Source organism: Eucyclogobius newberryi, unplaced genomic scaffold (assembly GCF_026437365.1).
Source record: "Eucyclogobius newberryi isolate DKJ021-1_F unplaced genomic scaffold, fEucNew1.0.hap1 SCAF_16, whole genome shotgun sequence".
NCBI classification, from domain to species: domain Eukaryota; kingdom Metazoa; phylum Chordata; class Actinopteri; order Gobiiformes; family Gobiidae; genus Eucyclogobius; species Eucyclogobius newberryi.
The window spans coordinates 16,922,108-16,940,086 of NW_027315790.1; the positions used below are offsets into that span (position 1 = coordinate 16,922,108).

Here is a 17,979-nt window from a genome sequence, read left to right on the forward strand (position 1 = left end):
AATCACACCAGTTTACCTCCAGTCTACAAAGGATAAATAAGGCCCAACACTTGTGATTAGTGTGTTTTCTCTCATTCAGAAATGGAGATGGCCATGATTTACAACATGATCACTTCTCCAAACAATATTACGGTGATTTACAACATGATCACTTCTCCAAACAATATTACGGTACATAGACTTTTTGATCTGCTTTTAGCTCTTTGTTTACAGTCTAAGAAAAAAAATAACTTTGTAACCAAAAGAGACCGTGTTTTTACTGCACTACATTGGAATAGATTTTTTTTATTTGTACATTTTCTGTAGTTTGCAGCATTTTAGAGGACGAGTGAAAAAAAAATAAAAAATCAAATTGAAAAATCGACCATTTAGTTTTTAGGCACAATTGCCCAGCCCTAGGTGAGACAGACAAACAAACAAACAAACACATAGATGATCGAACAAGATAGTTTAACAAATAAATACTGTGCAATACAGTTTTCCTGCTTACCAAACCAGGCGATGTGCTTGTTGTCCCAGGTGAGCGCCTTCCTGCTGGCAGCGTCCATAGCTCCTTTACAGGGCATCCTCCAGAAGGCGTTGACGTTGGCTCCGACATTGAAGTCGGCGCGCCTTATGAGCCGCATCCCCCCGAAGCTCTCCTTAGCTGTATCCAGAGGTCACATTGAGACTGAACAAAGACTGTAACAGACTGTAACAGACTTTGATATGGCTGACACTCACCTTCGGGTAAATACATGTAAACAAAGAGGTTCTTGTCACGATCTGAAACTAAAAAGGAAAATACTTCAATATAGCTGCAGAAAAGAGATGGACATTTGGGGTTCCTCAGAGCAGTATAAAATCCTTACCTAAAAACCCGAGCTGGTTGTTGTCCACCATAAATTCAACACCATAAACCTCAAGTGGTTTTGCATCCTGCCACGAAACAAACAATAGGATGAAAATAGCGGTTGGCAGAACGGCTTCATTTCTTGAATTGATGAGCACTTTGTCCAGATTGAAGCTACAGTCACTGAGCTTAAACATTACTATTATGATTTTACATATATTATTATAAGTAAAAATGTTATACAAGTGTATATCTTTGCTTTGGCGGCTCCAATTAAATATGTATTCATTTATTTCTGTTTTAGCTCACTTGGTAAACAAAAGGCAGCAACTAAAGATTATTTTACTAGTCGTCTAGTGAGCCCTTATTTTCGATTAATCAAATAAATTAAACCATTATTTAGCAAATTGAGACCTTTTTAAATACATGATCAATTTAATAATGGTTAAAAGTTGGTGACTAAAGGATTCTAGATAGAATATTCATGTTAAATAAATGTGTTAAAGGTTTTTTTTTTAAAGTTGTATTTAATATTATCTCTGTCTTTCACATAGATACTGTATCTCTCATTCACAGGACACCATCAGAACCAATGTACAAGTTAGTTTTCCACTTTTCCACAGATTTGGATTGTGTATGAACAGACACTCGATCTAATTAAATCACTCAAATCCAAAGCAACTCTATTGTGTAAAAGATAAACCTTGAACACAAAAGAGTTGGTTTGGATTTATTATGTAAAATGTATGTAATAGTTTTTTGCATGTATTTTCTATTCTGTAAATGTTTTTTTGTCGTCCTAACTGGGTTTTCACTGCAACATTTAGATTTACTGGCTGCTAGCCAAAGTAACAAATGTGGGACAGTAAAGTGAGGCTTCTATTATTTCTATGTGTCTTTCTTACCAAAAAGGTCTTGTGGGTTGGTTGGTTTTGGTGATGACTATTTTCAAAATGATCACATTTTAAAGTTGTCACGATTAGTCACTGAATCATGTGAACATTTCACTATTCGTCTTTGAAACCAATTTTTGACACATCTCGGCTCAAAGAAAGTAGAACAAGATGGTTGTATCCACTGACCATTCCAGTATGTTTTTATTCTTTTATTACATTTTTTTGTGACATTATAAAGCGTGCGTGCGTGACTCACCCTGCTGACGAGCGACAGTGTTTTGCTCTCCTCCTGGTAGCGCAGCAGAGAGATGCTCTTCATCAGATCTGCCGCTAAAATGAAGTTCTTGATACTGTGCAATTGGTGGATGTGGAGCTGCGTGTCGATGAAGGCCATGCCAGTCAGGTCGTTGTCCTTCAGCACCCAGAGGAAGATCTGTGGAGATAAAAGAACGCCTAGTTAGTTTGTTCTGTGTACAGAAGGAGAAGCCTGGTGGGCACCGGTGTCTGAGACCTTCTGTCCGATGGCGGAGACCAAGTACCCGTTACAGTGGCACAGAGCGGTCACCGGCCCCTTCTGCTCCTTCTCGTACAGGACTTTAAACTTGTTTTTGGTGAGTGGCTGGCCTGGCTCTGGGACCACCTCGATCACGTCCAGGATCACAATCTGAACATGGGATAAAAACACTGTCAGAGGTTTTGATTTACTTTACATTGGCCAAGAGGACCAGCAGTTACACGGAAAAGCTAATTGGAGAAGGTAATACAAAAGGTTTTCCAAAAAGGATCTGTAAATACATTTGTTGAATTGATAATTGTTTAAATTAATATTTAATTTTTATACTAGTTTTAGTATTCATTGAAAAGTTAGCATTCATTTAGACAACTTTACTTTCAAAGGCTAAATTTTGATAACACCAAATGTAATACCATAAAAATCTTTGGTGATATCTTGACTACATTTCTATGGAGAAAGTGAAACTAGGAAAACAAATTCGAGAGAAATAGTACCAAGCAAAGTATAGTATAGAGACCCTTCCTGCTTCTAGTCCATTTGTAGTCTTTGCAGTTGCACTCACCCGCCCCCTACAGGTGACCTCCTCTCCCTGCATCAGACACGTCCCTGCTGCGACGTAACCCTTCAGCCCCGAGACTGTCTCCTGACTCCTCAACGCCACAGTCTTCATGCACGTCACGTGCTCCCACTCCTCCAGGTCGATCCTTACAAAGAGATAACAGTGGTTAGGAGTGCACAACAAGGGTTAATTTAGGAGAACCGTGAGACTAAAAGGAGGCAGAGTCGAGATGAATGGCCGTTCCACAGAAAACATTACCCAAAGCAGTCATTTGAGACTTAACTAATTGCCCACAACGTTTCAATTAAACACAGTGCTGCTTTCAGAACACCCTCAGGAGGACAGTTAACCATTAGAAGTAATGAGACATCTGGGCAGTGGAAGATTTAGTTCCCTTCACATTACAGCTTACAGTACCAGAAGAACAAATCTTAAATGGTTTGAAAGGCTTAACAGGTTTGACCCAGCAATTATTGTTTTTGGCTTGGTAGTTTCTCTCTTTTTTTTTTTTTTAAGCATTTAAAGGGGACATAATATGCTAAATCAATGTTAATGAGCTTTTAACCTGGTTACAACAGTGTTTACTTTACTCTGTAATCTTGTATTGTCTTGCAACTGATGCCCGAATGCTCAGAAAATTCCTGTTTCTATCCTCACCCACATCCCTGTATTTAGTTGGGATTATCTGAAGAATGTTTTAAACGTCACGTAGCCACCAAAAAAATAAAACATGACAATCTGCTGCTTGTTACAGTGACATGTTTCTGTGAGGAGGCTTATCAGTTCTGCAGTTTTGAATAGGAAGTCATTGGACCCGTTTCTTTAACTAAAATGGTTTAAATTAATATTGCAGTTCACATGTAAATACATTATATGTGACATAAAATTATAATTTACTTATGTTAAAGTTCAATACTACCTAGAAAAACCCATAATCTATTTCCTTTAACCAACTGGAGTTTAGAATTGAAACTGAAAACACAAAATTATAACAAACAAATGTTTTTGTTGTAGTAAAGATTCAATTATCAGTACAATTATTATTAATGAAAGAAATATTTGATTTGAAGATGTTTAACTTCTATCTATATCTAAGGACACTGACAGGTCACAAACATTTTTATTTAATCCTTGCATACGATTCCTTTAAGTTAAATGAGTCGTACAGTTACTTCCTGCCACTGTTTTGGAGCCAGTACCTGGTATTGGGAATGGTCTCCCAGCTGACGGGGGAAATGAGCTGGATGGAAAACTTCTCCTGCAGGGGATTGATGTAACGCTCGTCTGAAGCAAAACAAACAACATTAGAGCAGTGTAAATCGATAAAGTCAAAACTTTTTTTACAATAGCTTGAGTCCACACTTTATACTACAAGCGTCTGACCTCTGTTTATGGTCTCAAACTCCTTCTCCTCGCCGGTCATTCTTGGGATGCGAGTGCACAGCTCCTTCACACTGGTGCACACTGCATACACCTGAGCAGGGCAGAAAAATTAACTGTAAAAAAAACTCCACTTCAAAGAGTAATCCCTTCAAAGTCGCCCCTATTGATTTTCCTCGCACAGACTGAAAACTTTTGGGTCCGAGGGGCTTTCATGTCAAACTCTTCAAGCACTAGATCAATTGACTTTTATTTTCCGTGGCATTAGGCCCATCAATACGTCTGTGTGGAAAATGCGTTGCGTTGGAAACTTGCCTTTGTTTCAACGTGATAGGACACATAGTGGACAGTGCACCTCAGGGGGATCTTCCTCACCGGCCAAGGGGCATCGTAAGACAAATATGTGGGCAGTACACTGATCCTTAGCTCTCCCTGGAACACAATAAAGTTAATAGAAAGATCATTATTTGCCCTTTAGTTTACCGCACAGTAATAGCACGTTAATAGGAAAGAAAGAGCGTGACGACTGGAATGATGTTATTACTAGTGCTGCCAGATTATCACATGACAAATGATGCTGTCAATTGTTCACACATTTAATACATACATAGTAATTACACATTTTTTACACTATTAAGTTCAGTGCTACAGTATAGCAGACCTACATAATAATAAAACAAACAAATACAAAACTGTTGGCGGGTACTGAACAGAAAGTCATACCTGTTTGTTGAAATAAAGAAAACCTTTGGGACAGTTTATGTTGTGGAATGGAGAGAAGGACTCTATAGCGCCATCTATAGTCATGGGATGTAACCTCAAAGCTCCACGAGAGGTAACCAGCATCCAGTGAGGGGAAGGACCACAGATGAAGACCTGCAAGTGGAAAATATAATACAGAATTCAGGGCACACAGTACATTTTAGGTGCACGGACAAAAATCCAAAAAGTATTTACATTTCTGGCAAGTAGTCAAATGTTTTGGGGCGTTACAGAGCGACTGGGGGTATGACTGAAAGGCTTTGAGGAGACAGACAGAACATGTCAACATTATGCAGCACGCCAGTTTCTCTACGTTCACACCGGAACGCTCTAAAATCTCGGAATTCCTAATTGGAGTTTGTCCAAGTTAGAAAATCCAAATGGCTGCGCTTTGTGTTTGGACACTATTTGATATCCGACTGTTAAAATATTGATAGTACTGATAGTATTAAGTGATTTTCCCTTTGCGCTCTACGGTTCACTTGCCTTCTTTGCGCCTTTGCAGTTAGAAATCCTCTGTTATGTTAATGTCCCTAACGTCTACGCGGAGCAGATGACGACAAAAGCAGAAATTAACACTCATGCGATGATTTATAAACTGTAAATGTAATAATAATGTCCGGGTTGAAAAATGAACATAATTGGCTGCACATTTTGGCTGATTTGAGCACTTAACCTTGGTTTTATTACTCGTTTTGAGCCATAACTGCACATAAACTGTAACGTACTGCTCACTGTTTCCCACCCCCCCGACTTGACAGATAGATCATAGAAACTAGAGACTTACTCCTGAGTATCCTGAGATGTCCTCAAAGTATCTGAAACGACTGATTCGACTTTTGGGAGCGGCGCCGTCTTCTAGTGCGCCCAGTTCTACCTTTTTGTCTCTTCTTTGCTTTGATTTCTTCTCTCTGAAGTTGATGCTGTGGGGCACCTGTATGGAAGAAAATCCCTCTTATTCAATACGACCGAAACCCTGATAATCCGAGCTACATGAAATTTAAGATCTCACCTTTTTGAAGCGCACTTTGAGGTTGTTTTGAGGCTGCTGCTGGTCATATGGGAAGGCTTCATAAATCAGAAGCTCGTGCTCAACATAGACCTTGATAAACAGCACAAATTAACATTGCATCAAAAGGAATGAGCAAGTAGAACTGCAACATGAGAAAGGCTCACCAGGAGGTACGGCCGTGTGCGATTGTATCCAAGAGAAACAAGAGAAACTTCTTTAACCAGTGGCATGTCTCCTTGGCGGGTCACTTCCTCCTTCTTGCCCTCGCCCTGTGCGGCTGATTGGCCAGAGGAGCTGTCGACCAACACTCTTTGTCCCACAGGGAAGTTTTTCACCAGGAACACCAAACGCCAGTCTGGAAGCTGGAACATCTTTACAAACACAAACGGGTATTAATTGCAGTATGTCTGGGTTTTTCCACAATTGTAATTCAAAAAATCAATGTCACGTATGTACACAAAATATTTAGAGAAATTAGTTAAATGATGTAAAATCAAAGTTGTACTGTATGTTCATGTCATAGTCATGTAAAGTCTATTAGATGTTGTGTGTTTGACTTTTAAAGGACCAAATCGAAATCAATGACAATGTTCTCACAACAAGTGCCTAGTTTCTGCATATGTACCTCCATGACTCCGTTCTCTCTGATGATCATGCACCAGTGGGTGGGCTCTACTTTGGCAGAGCTCTCATCGCCATAGGCCCCTGCGACCCCTGACCCTCGGCTTGAGTTGTCTTTTGCAGGCGTGTTAGTCGTACTGGAGTCTCCATACAGCATTTCCTCCTCATCATCCACTGTGTTACTGGAAGATATACATTTACCGCAGTATTAGTTACAAGACAATTCAAAAGTATATACAGTACCTGTAACTTGTTGTGTGTTCTGAAGACATTTGTACCTCATGTCATGGATGAAGGTTTCCGCCTCAGATTGGCCCCTGTTGTTGATGTCCTCTTTGACAGAGCAGCTCACTTTAGTCTCTGTGGTGAACATTCCACTCGCATCTCGGTACGCACAAAGAGCTATCACACGAGGTTGCTGGAATTCATTAGATTAAAACATAATTTCAATGCTCTGTTTTGTATTATTAATATTTGAAATAGACTAATCATTAATGATGCAGCTGGGTTACAGGTGACAGACGGGTTTGAGACTGGCTGCGGTTACGTGCACACTTATATTCAGATTTTTGGAGTAATAAGATCATTCAAATTAAATGTAAGATCATCTAATATCTTTTTAAATATTGTTCCTCTGATAAATCTCATCAGACGTTGCCGTTTATGTGTAATGAGCCTATTTTCATACCGTTTGGATTGGGGGCTTCTGAAGAGACAACCGGTGGGTTTTGCCCATGTACGAGTCCGTCCTGAGCACAAACATGGTGACCACTCCATCTGCAGTCATGATGACCACATAGGGGTCAGCCACGGAGCAGTGCACTATGGGAGAACCCAAGTCCACGGGGACAAAATGCAGCTGGGACACTGAAAACAAATGTACAAAGATTGTTTTTCATCTTAAAGTAAATAAAGGTAAATAGTATTTAAATAGTTGGTTTACCTCCTTCCAACAGCCTGATGCCCATGGGTGACACTTGAATGATGTATTTGTTTTCACCAATGTTTCCAGCAAATACAGTCGGTCCCTGAGTGGCAAAACCGCTGGTGTCCAACTCCATAATCTCCTGACCCGTTTGTAGAATCTGAGACCAAAACGAAGAGTTTAAATAACATTCAATCACATGTTCATAAAGTCGACTAAATTAAACTGTAAACTCTTGACTTTGCCAATATGTCAATCCGGTTTCCATTTTTTTAACGCTTTGGTTGTATTTTTCAGGTTTGGCACAAAGCTAGTCAAACTGAACATCAGCTATGACGAGCAAGAATTACGTGACATGGTTGTACTGAATACTGAAATACATTGCACAAAGAACGCTTCGGGACATTTCTGAGGAGAACGGAATTCAAATTCAGAACTGAAAAAGGCTAATGCTTGTATCGTGTACCATGGTGGAATCCTCTCTGCTCAAGATGAGAAAGCCGTGCTTCTTTAAATCGTCCTCTAGGGGGGGCTCAGTCTTCTCCTCGCTCTCCTCTTTCTCCTGCTCTTCGTTCTCTCCCTTTTCCCCCGCTTCAGTCTCCTCGCTGGTCTCAGCCTCTACGCTCTCCTCGGAATCTTCAGGCTTTGTTGGCTGTAAACAAACCCGGGAAATGGCTCAGAATTACAAACACATTACAACATAAATGACCTTTCATAGTTTGTGTCGCATACTTTTTTCTCTTCACTTGCGATGACGGTCCACATGTCATGGCAGCCTGGCAACTCAAAGGTGGTGACTACTTGTGGACGAATACTTCTCTGAGAAAGTAATGGTAAAGCCCATATAAGAGAAAGGTACAATACTACGATATAGTTAGAGGTGGGCGATATTAACAAAAATGCATATCTCAATTATCTCAATACTTTTTGGGGTATCCTGATGATGATATTAAGATGAGATAAGATAAGAGGATATTCATGCGTTTAAATATTAGTCCAGGTTCTGTCCCATATTTAATCCTGAAAGTAACCCAGGTACAGTATGAGCGCCTCTGGACGAGTCATACTACAAAGCGGGTTCACAACTAGCTCTGTCAGCACAAGATTTTCTGAAAAAAGCCGTAGGCGTTCAGAGCAGTGAGCGGGGTTAGCGCCAGACAAGGAAATAAAAGATAAATTAAAAGCGCTGTGTTCATGTGGCGTCAACACTTGGCAACCAATCACAGCCACAAGTAACTTATTCAGCAATTTAACCTGATCACGAGTTCAGGGCATGTTGCCGTAGAGAAAGTGAGTAGTACATCTGAACCAGGAGTAACCCCAAAATTACCCCACTAACCCTCTAATCCAGCTTCGTAGTACATGACTCTGTTTTAGCCTTGCTGTATTCTTCGTTTTGCCCAGTTTTAGTCTTACTTTAGTCCCTGGTTAAAAGTGTCTTTCAATGCATTAGTTGATGTTTAAGTATCTGCCGACAATCATATTTGGACTGTAAAATTACCCACAAAACTGAAAAAATGTAACTTTATGCTCTTATTCTTCTCTTTTTTTTACTACAAATAACATGCGTAATGCTTTTTCTTCTTCAAAACAACATTCACAATATTATACATTTTTCCATACATCGCCCAGCTCTAAATAATCATATATAAATATATATATACGGATACATTCAATGCCCTACTCCTGTGTCTGAGTTGTTTACAGGCTACTCCGTGGGCCTCTGAGGTAGCCCTGGTAAACCCAGACTGTTCTTTGTAGCAGCTGTCGCTTCACCTCGTGGCAGACGGCCCTCACGACCACAGGTTTTAGGACAGTGCGTTTGGGAGAGTTACGGTTTGTGTTGTAGAATGAAGAGGGGGGGAAAGCGTACCTGGAGAACAGACAATGCACCGTTTTTACCAAAACCAGAACAGACGACAACTTCCAGGTCGGGCTCGGGGTTGTCTTGAAACTGGAGAAGAGAAGAGAATATTGAAAATATTTAATACCACTCACACAAAACCCCTAAAGCAGGAGAACCTGAGTAAATAAATAAGAGTTGCCATAAACATAGAGCAGTATAAAACACTTAAGTGCTTAGTTATAATGTATAATATGTTTTAGAAAACTTATTTGACCCTCTACAGCTAAAATCTTAAAGCACAAAATGATAAAGAAAATGTACCCACCATAAATATTGTAACTCTGTGAGGGACAAAAATTATGGAATATTGACAAAAATGAATATCAATATTTTTTGGAGTATCTTACAATAGTAAGACAACGATATTTTGTCACTCCCAACAAAAATGAGTGACACTTATTAGTTGGGGTTTAATTATCAGAGAAAGGTGAAATGTCTGCAAAATTAAACACAGAACTATCATCCTATACCTTTAAATATATATATTTAATTATCAGCTTTTGTTGTGGCATTTTTTAGTACAAACGACATGCAACAAACAATAGTTCTATATTTTGATATATTCCCCACCTCATGTTAAAACTATTATTTATTGAACAATACATTGATACTCTATAGTGATAATTGTGACAGGCAGGGTGTGGAAATAACTAGATAAATTAGACATTAGGCTATCCTTTTTTACCACCAGGAGTCGGCACAGGACATTATTTGGAATGTGCATCTTGTCGCATGCAGTGGAGTCATGAGTTGGCACTACTTTTTAAGCCAGATACCTTGCATTAAATGTTAGAAGTAAACTATAGCTGGAGGCTGTATAATTGATTAAGTGTGTTCATTTCCAATAAAGAATATAACATTTTTCATCGTTCCTAATAGCATGGATTGACTAAAGGCCTGTACCTCTTCAGACAAAAAGGCAGGTTCTCCCATGGCCGCATTTCCACACGGTCCAATATTCAGTATACTGTCACACACCTGGGAAAATAAAAACACAATTATTAAAAGACAAGTATTATCGCATCTTTTTGTCCGCATTTATAAAATATATTTAACGATCTTGGTGTTACCTCAAAGGAATAGGTGGCCAGTTGCGTTCCGGATGCCGCTTCGCTTCCATACACTTCTATCTCATCTACTTCATCTAATTAAACCAAAAAAATATAAGTACTTATTTTCAAAATGTGTTTAAAAATGTCACTAAACAGAACTTTACCGGTCCAGTTTGCAGAAGACTCTACACGCTTCTTTTTACTAGGCGGCTCCTCCTGAAAAGATGGAAAAACGTCACCGCTAATCCGTCTTCGAAAGTAGTCGCTGATTTGGTTTACAACATACTTGCTTATCTTTGTCGCTGTCTTCATCTTGCGACTCTTTCGCTTCTTCTAATCTGGTCTCTTGTAGTTTCTCGGTGTATTTTAAAAGCAGCGAGTTCCCGAGGCGAGAGCCAAGGAAGAGATAGCCTGCTTCCATCGTCACCATCTTTGTGAAGGGAAATAACAAATGATCATCTTGACAGAGAAAAGTTATTTAAAATGTTTTAGATAGAGGGGCTTACGCATGTTGTCAGGACGCTGGCAGCAGCTTTGTCAAAATTAAACGCCCGCACACTCCTCATTCCATCTGTTATTAGGGTTAACACATAGCTGCAAGAGAAGAAAATGATAATTAATGAGGACTATCTGAAACGTGTAATTGTTAACATATTGCTGCATACATTTCTCCTCCTTTTAGAGAGATCACCATCTTGTCATAGGCGATAAAGTCAGCCTGGGAGCAGTCCAATGTGATCCTTACTTCTTCTTGAAGACCTAAAAGAGACACAAAATTAAATTAAATGGAAACAAAACAGAAAGTTAGCATGCATTGAAGGGGATCGCGCACTTACGCAGAGGGAAGGCAGTGGTGCCATTTGTCTGAGAGTTCAGAGAAACCCCAAATGGAGGAACGCTCTGGTTCAGATACAGCAAGGAATTAACGGCAAAGACCACCACGCCGCCTAAAACAGAAAGCATACGTCTCAAGCACAGCACGCTTAAACCACATTTAATAAAGTGCATATGTCAGGCTTTCGTGTTTTTTTTAATTATTACTGAGTTTGGTTGAATAGTGCATAATATTGATCATAGTTTTGTAGAAAAGAAGTAGAAAACTAAAATACAAAGGTGCAGGAAGTAGAACTGAAAAGCAGAATCTATGACAACTACACAGAAAATCCCATCCAAAATGCAGCAACACACATTCCACACAGTAGCAACACATTTTTCTGACAGTTTAAACGTTAAAGGCGGTATGGACGATTTTTCAGCGATTTGAGAACGCAGGCGGAAGTGCGCATGCGCACTCTCCCGTGCGGACTGATACAACACACACGTGCGTTTGTTTATAAGCGCAACGGAGCGCATCGCATCACTCGTCTCCCGTAGATTTCTGTCCACTTCTGCGTCAGCTCGAACTGTCTTTCTCCGTCTTCATTTTGCCCCGTACACTGAGGGAACTATATTATGATAGATCCATGCGCTTAGGCACGCGGAAACGTGGGGACGAGCCTGACGCGGCTGCAGGTGAGCGATAGGTGCGTTTTATGATTGATACGTGGCAGGACAAATGATTTATCCACGCCATGAGGAAATATGACAAAAAAATTGCTGAAAAAAATCGTCCATACCACCTTTAATTTAACTACCGGTACATAAATGTTTTGACATTCATTCCTATTATGAATAATAAAGGTTTTGGGCCTTGTTTACCGTATGGTTGCCAGGTAACAGAAGTGGAAATAGCGCTACCTACTGTAAATCACATGGGGTCCCTCTAAAGGTTCGGCGGTACTGGCATTCCATGTTCCAAAGCCCTAACCTTAACCAAATGAAGTGCTCCTAATCTAATTGTGAAATATTACGTCGTAAAAAATAAACATTTGCAGAGTCCCATGTCACACCTGCTGCCCGTGTTTTAAGTCAAATAATAAACTTCACCAGACTTTTAAAAACTAAAACAAACTAGGAAAGAATTTGAGTGAAATCTTAAATAAAATGATGTCAACTACGCTTAATGAAATGAGTCATATGCACTTTAAGGCTGTAAAGTTGTCTCTTAAATGTACATGATCTCACCAATGGGTTTAGGAACAGCCATGACCTGAGTGCAGTCAAAAGGCAGGTTGCTTAGGGACCAGATGACGGGATGGACCTTCTGCATGATGTTGAGGGAGATGGCAACAATGCTGCACGTGTCTTGTCGCACAGCCACACGCCTACAAAAACAATATCAAATACATAAATCTTAAATTGTAAACTTTCAAACTATGGATTCAAAAAGAAACTAACCCGGGCCATGTTTGATTGGGCTCAAACAGAATCAGTAATGTAGGCTCATAATATCCGTGCAGAAATTTCATGTCGATGATGTTCAGCAGCTTTTCATCTAACTCGCGTACGTCAATGATGTAACTTGGTAGAAAACTGGATTTGGGGCTGCACAGAATATAAACAAAACAGACACAAAGTTAAAAATAAAAAAGGTACAGAAAGGTATTATACAGCTTTTTGGATGGCTACAATATACAAGAAATAAATCAATAAAACTGACTTATTAAAAGTTGGAATGTGGTATGTGTCATACTTGCAGATTTATTACACTGTATTTTCAAAAGCCATCCAAAATTACAATATGTGACACTATAAGCCCTAGAACTCGCTACATTACGACAAAGCTCGGCTTATTATAGGGATGTCAAGATTATTAGGTTTATCGACAATCATGATTATTCAGGTCACGTTATAATCATAAGAACCCGAAAAAATATTTGTGACAATTTCAGAAGCAGAATTTCAGAAGATTTTTTTTTGTTCTCCAAAAAATAGACTTAAATGTAAATAATAGCCGTTTTTGTTTTATTTGAGCTTTCAAAAACTTATATTGTATAAAGCCAGTCACAAACTTGTGGAAAAGTAAGATGTTTGACAATAAGAATGAAAGAAAACTAAAGACTGTTGTTTAAAACAGTCTCAATAATCATTGTTAAATTGCTGTTTTTTCTCACAATAATCATAACACTAAAATTCAATATTGTGACACGCCCAACTCATTATCGATAGTTATTTTACGGTACTTGCTTCGAACGCCATAAAATAAAATAGGCCAATAGAATTTTATGTCATCTTAAACCCAGCACTATAATGTAACAGCAAACATACCCTTCCCCAACTCCACTCTCCTGCTCATCTGTAAGAGTGTCCTTTCTGAACGGTAACACCACCAGCCTTGTGCCGTATATCAATGATACAGCGCAGCGGTTCTCTGGGTCTACGCGGACAATCGGGATGTGCACATTTTGGACAAAACCATCCTGAGAAGAAATACATAATCATTATTGGCAATGAGACATCTCACATTTACATCCCCTTTTAAAACATTTATTTACCCGAAGTTCTGGTTCTTCAAAGTAATGAAGAGATAACGTCTTGAGGTCATGTGTCCCGGGATCATACTCCACAACTGACAACTGATGACAAACACAGAACAGTAAGAAATGGAGTGGACTGCATACATTTCAGCATTTATTATTCAATTTATTACCTTAGCATCTTGAAAGCTTAGCAAAAGAGCATCTCTGTTTGATCCAACTAGCTGCACACTTTCCATTGACATTATATTACCAAAGAGAGAAAAGGAGGCCACCTGCTCCAGTTTCTCTTTGCGAGGTTTGCTATCTGCAATTAAAAAGAAAAGAAAAAACATTTTAAAGTTTCAAGTTATTTGGCAATCAAGCAATTACATTAGTGCACATACCTGAAGGTTTATCTGATCTTGATGTACTCTGAAAGAACAAAAGATAAACATGAAACAACAATCTATAAACCACACTTGTGCAGCTGTGTAGAAAGCAGTTACCTCAACATCATGAATGATTCTGTAGACAAAAAGCTGGGATGTTCCTGCAACGACTAAATTCTTCTCTGTGCTGGAGACAAAGTTGCAGTGGACGGAAAACTCCACAGCAGTGGGAGTGTGGGCTTGTCTGTACACAGCATACATTTTGCAGGAAACTCCTCAGTACCTGGTTAAAAATAAATAAATAAATTGGACTTTAAAATTGGAACTGAAACTGCAAAACACTACTTCAGAGGCAGATAAGTACAAATATAGAGGAGGTTACCGCCATTTGTCATAATCAGCTATTACTTTGGGCATATTTTAGAAGTATATAACCAAAAGATGTGTGAAATGCACAGAAGACCACATCAGATCTTAGCAGTGGTACGGTAGCTACAATCTGACAACATGTATGCAGCAAATAAACCAGTGCAAGGATACTCCAAACAAACAAATGCACAAATCAAACGTCTTTCAATTTGTAGTTACATACTTGACTTGTTTTCATCATTTCCATGACTGAAAATTACACAAAACAAGACTACAAGCGCTGAAACCATCATGTTTAGCGAAAAGTGGCTAGCTATGGCCATTCACGTTAGGCACATTAGGCAACCTGCATCGGACATGTCCATTTTTATTAAAACGTTCAATGAAACCTGTCCACATACCTATTTCAAACACGAAAACAACCTCGGAGCTTTATTGACAAGTCTTATGTGCAATTTTTAGTAAGCATATTTGATTGGTTTGAAGTGTTGCTAACTGGTTGAGCTAGCTGTTAGCTGTTAGCTGTGGTGCATCGAGGCTTCTTTGTGGTTTGTTTTGGCTATTACGCTCAGTGCTGCCCCCTGTCGTCACCTGCACACACTAGCGGGTCTTTTTACTTCTCTCTGACAAGCACTAATTGCATGTAAAGCAACGTTTCTTAATTTTTTTCCAAAATGTAAAATATAAAACCACAAAGACAGACAGGGCAGAAACAACAAAATAAGTAAAAAATCAAAATAAAGGAGGCATCCAAAGAAAAGAAAATGAAGGCACACAAAGTCCAAAATAACAATCGCATTTAGTCCAATGTCGGTCAAATGTCTCCATTTTCAAATGTAGTCCAATTGTGTGTATTATGCTTTCCTTTTCCCAAATGTTAGTTCTACTGTCGGTCCAATCGTTGGCACATTTTGTGTCATCAAATGCTTTATTTATTTTTCCCAGCTGCAAGAAGTATACTCCAAAGATATCCATTTATTGTGTCCATGGTAGGAGTTTTGAGGCCAAGACATATAATTAAGAAATTGAATGGGATGGTGGTGTCGATAATGCCTTGTTAATTTCAGTCCAATATTTTTGTGCAACAGCCTCAGGTAGATTTTCATTAAAATCTCTTAATTCTACTGCCACTAATTTATGTTATACTAGTGCCTATGGGGAACTCCTGGTTTGCGCTTTGGCGACTGGTTGCTCTGGAAGCTGGGGTCCCGTGTGTGTGTAGCCGGCTGAACTAGCCACGTCCGCTGCCCGTCAAGGGTGCGCAGCAGAAGTTCCCCAGCAGTAGGTAAACGGAACGCTGCGTTTTAGGCCCATATCTGCTTTGACTCTTAGGTCATGGGGGATGGGACCAGAATGCTCTGCCATCTTGCCTTTTTCTTAACCTCAACAAAAGTGTGATTGTTTTTATGGACAATGAATGTGTAATTTCACTGAGACTAATGTTTTTGTTACGGAATTTATTGTAAGTTATTTAAGAATAAGTTATTTATAAATAAATCATATCTTGTATTAAAAATGTCTATGCCTCGTGTCAACAACGAATCTGTGCGCCTTTTTAATGTGTTCTATATGGTCCTGGGCCCATTAATGCCCAGGTGGCGTTGTTGGTCTTCTGATTTGGGTTTTAACAGTAACTAAAGTTAAAACACCCCTGACTTGCCACACTTGCATCCATTGAACTTGTAAATTTGTGGAGCGTTTCTGTTTTCAAATGTATTTGCAGTATGTCAGAATAGCCTCCTAGAGCTACTGTTTGAACGTGAACTGCCTTCGGCTCTCATAGATCTTTCGCTTGGATACGTCAAAAGTTCTCAATAGGGTTGAGGTCAGGGGAGGATGGGGGTCACAATGATGCAGAGATATTCCTTGCAGCATGAGATGGTGAAGATGATTTTGTAACACAATTCTTCTTTTTGTACCATGAAATAAATTGGTCAGCTAGAAACTATTTGCTTTGAACTGCAACACGTCAAGTCTACAACTAAATTTTATCTTCGAAGTTTTTGTCTATGATAGACTGCAAAGAGGTGGCGAGGATCATTCTCATGTTCTTTATTTGGTGCATACAGGGAAACAATGTATGGCTTGTTGTATTATCTTGATTCTGAATCTGTCCTCCCACAATTTGACTGTGGTTTAAATAGCTGTCATTATTATGTAATGGCATAATGTCATCTTTGAGATCATTTGTACCAGTTTACAGATAACGAGGAAGTACACATTAACAGTATTGTGTCCCATATGATATAACACAGAGATATAAACAAGATAGATGCATGAAAATATCTTGGCCAAAGTTTACAGCTGCAGCCCAAAAAGACAGCTAATGGAACAGGCTTCAGAGGAAACGAGCAACAGCGCCACAGTCACATCAATGAACAATAATACAAACACATTGGGGTGTGATAGTCATTTACATTCTGGGAAGGTTATCATTTAATATTACAGTATTAGTGTATTTCAGGGACAGTGCATATTAATAAACATTTTTGTAATCTATTCCTCTGTCTCAGTTTTTGTTTTTGCAATAGCATAGTTTGTATGTTTGGTACATTTTCAACTTAAATTGATTCAAAAGTAATACAGCCCTAATTTGTTAAAATTATTATGTATAAATTCACCTGTTCAATGCAACGAAGGCTACTCTAATGTCTGATGTATATTTGGTAAAATAGCCACATTACATCATTATGGTTAGTTAGACAGTATCCTGATCGATCCGTGAACACCTTTTAACTATCTACCTGGGTCCGAGTCTTTCTGTACAACACGCTATGTTATTACAGTAAGCAGCACAAAGAAGACTTGTACATAGTGTCGAAGGTCAGCAACATACAGTAGACAAAAAGCCTCTTGGAAGTATGCGTCCTGTAGTGATAACAAGAGTACCAAGGTGAATGGAAAAAAAATTAAAGCATCGGAATGGAGATCAATTTTACTCCTCTATGCCTTGCCTGTACTAAATTGTGCTTTAAAAGGAAAATATGGCAATAATTAGTTTTGATTAATTTGAGTAAATTATATGAATGTTGCAAAACGAGCTTTGTGAATTTTTTTTTTTTGATTTTCAGAGACTTTATGGGCCCATCAATGTCTCTTTTATCGTCCATTTGTTAATACAGTTTTTTACAACCGTGAGCATTTGTGGGCAACATCTACCTTTCCATTTAAATCCTTTAATTGGACATTGCTCACATGTTTCCAAGAGACCACATGTTTCGATTGAAATTGTAAAGCGGTTCCTAACTTAGGTAGAAGGGTCTTACTGTAAAGGAAAATAATAATATGTTTCAGACAACGCCAAAGAGTTCTTTTTAACAAATTGCACAGCAACAATCACTGTGTTAAAAAGAGTTTCAGATAATGGGTATCAGAGCTTATGGCCGTTCCAAAAGTATACTTCATTATATTATTATACTTCTGC

The 17,979-nt window shown here is 38.9% G+C and overlaps 1 protein-coding gene across 1 annotated transcript in view; it reads right to left on the bottom strand.

The window, feature by feature from the left end:
* The window catches only part of cpsf1 (cleavage and polyadenylation specific factor 1), a 17,338-nt gene extending 2,231 nt beyond the window's left edge, over nt 1-15,107 (bottom strand). The window contains exons 1-35 of the mRNA XM_072447728.1: nt 14,957-15,107; nt 14,304-14,469; nt 14,202-14,229; nt 13,989-14,122; nt 13,834-13,914; nt 13,607-13,758; nt 12,737-12,883; nt 12,524-12,663; nt 11,296-11,406; nt 11,125-11,218; nt 10,966-11,053; nt 10,746-10,889; nt 10,624-10,675; nt 10,478-10,551; nt 10,311-10,385; nt 9,375-9,455; nt 8,234-8,320; nt 7,968-8,153; nt 7,520-7,661; nt 7,265-7,443; nt 6,855-6,994; nt 6,581-6,758; nt 6,120-6,326; nt 5,956-6,045; nt 5,731-5,877; nt 4,905-5,057; nt 4,497-4,613; nt 4,185-4,275; nt 4,001-4,085; nt 2,805-2,946; nt 2,240-2,392; nt 1,985-2,161; nt 852-918; nt 724-771; nt 491-646 (exon numbers count right to left, since the gene is read on the bottom strand). Of these exons, the coding sequence (XP_072303829.1) occupies nt 491-646; nt 724-771; nt 852-918; nt 1,985-2,161; nt 2,240-2,392; nt 2,805-2,946; nt 4,001-4,085; nt 4,185-4,275; nt 4,497-4,613; nt 4,905-5,057; nt 5,731-5,877; nt 5,956-6,045; nt 6,120-6,326; nt 6,581-6,758; nt 6,855-6,994; nt 7,265-7,443; nt 7,520-7,661; nt 7,968-8,153; nt 8,234-8,320; nt 9,375-9,455; nt 10,311-10,385; nt 10,478-10,551; nt 10,624-10,675; nt 10,746-10,889; nt 10,966-11,053; nt 11,125-11,218; nt 11,296-11,406; nt 12,524-12,663; nt 12,737-12,883; nt 13,607-13,758; nt 13,834-13,914; nt 13,989-14,122; nt 14,202-14,229; nt 14,304-14,447 (4,090 nt within the window). The 5' untranslated portion in view covers nt 14,448-14,469; nt 14,957-15,107. The remainder of the gene's footprint in view (nt 1-490; nt 647-723; nt 772-851; nt 919-1,984; nt 2,162-2,239; nt 2,393-2,804; nt 2,947-4,000; nt 4,086-4,184; nt 4,276-4,496; nt 4,614-4,904; nt 5,058-5,730; nt 5,878-5,955; nt 6,046-6,119; nt 6,327-6,580; nt 6,759-6,854; nt 6,995-7,264; nt 7,444-7,519; nt 7,662-7,967; nt 8,154-8,233; nt 8,321-9,374; nt 9,456-10,310; nt 10,386-10,477; nt 10,552-10,623; nt 10,676-10,745; nt 10,890-10,965; nt 11,054-11,124; nt 11,219-11,295; nt 11,407-12,523; nt 12,664-12,736; nt 12,884-13,606; nt 13,759-13,833; nt 13,915-13,988; nt 14,123-14,201; nt 14,230-14,303; nt 14,470-14,956) is intronic.
* Nucleotides 15,108-17,979: the final 2,872 nt, after the last annotated feature.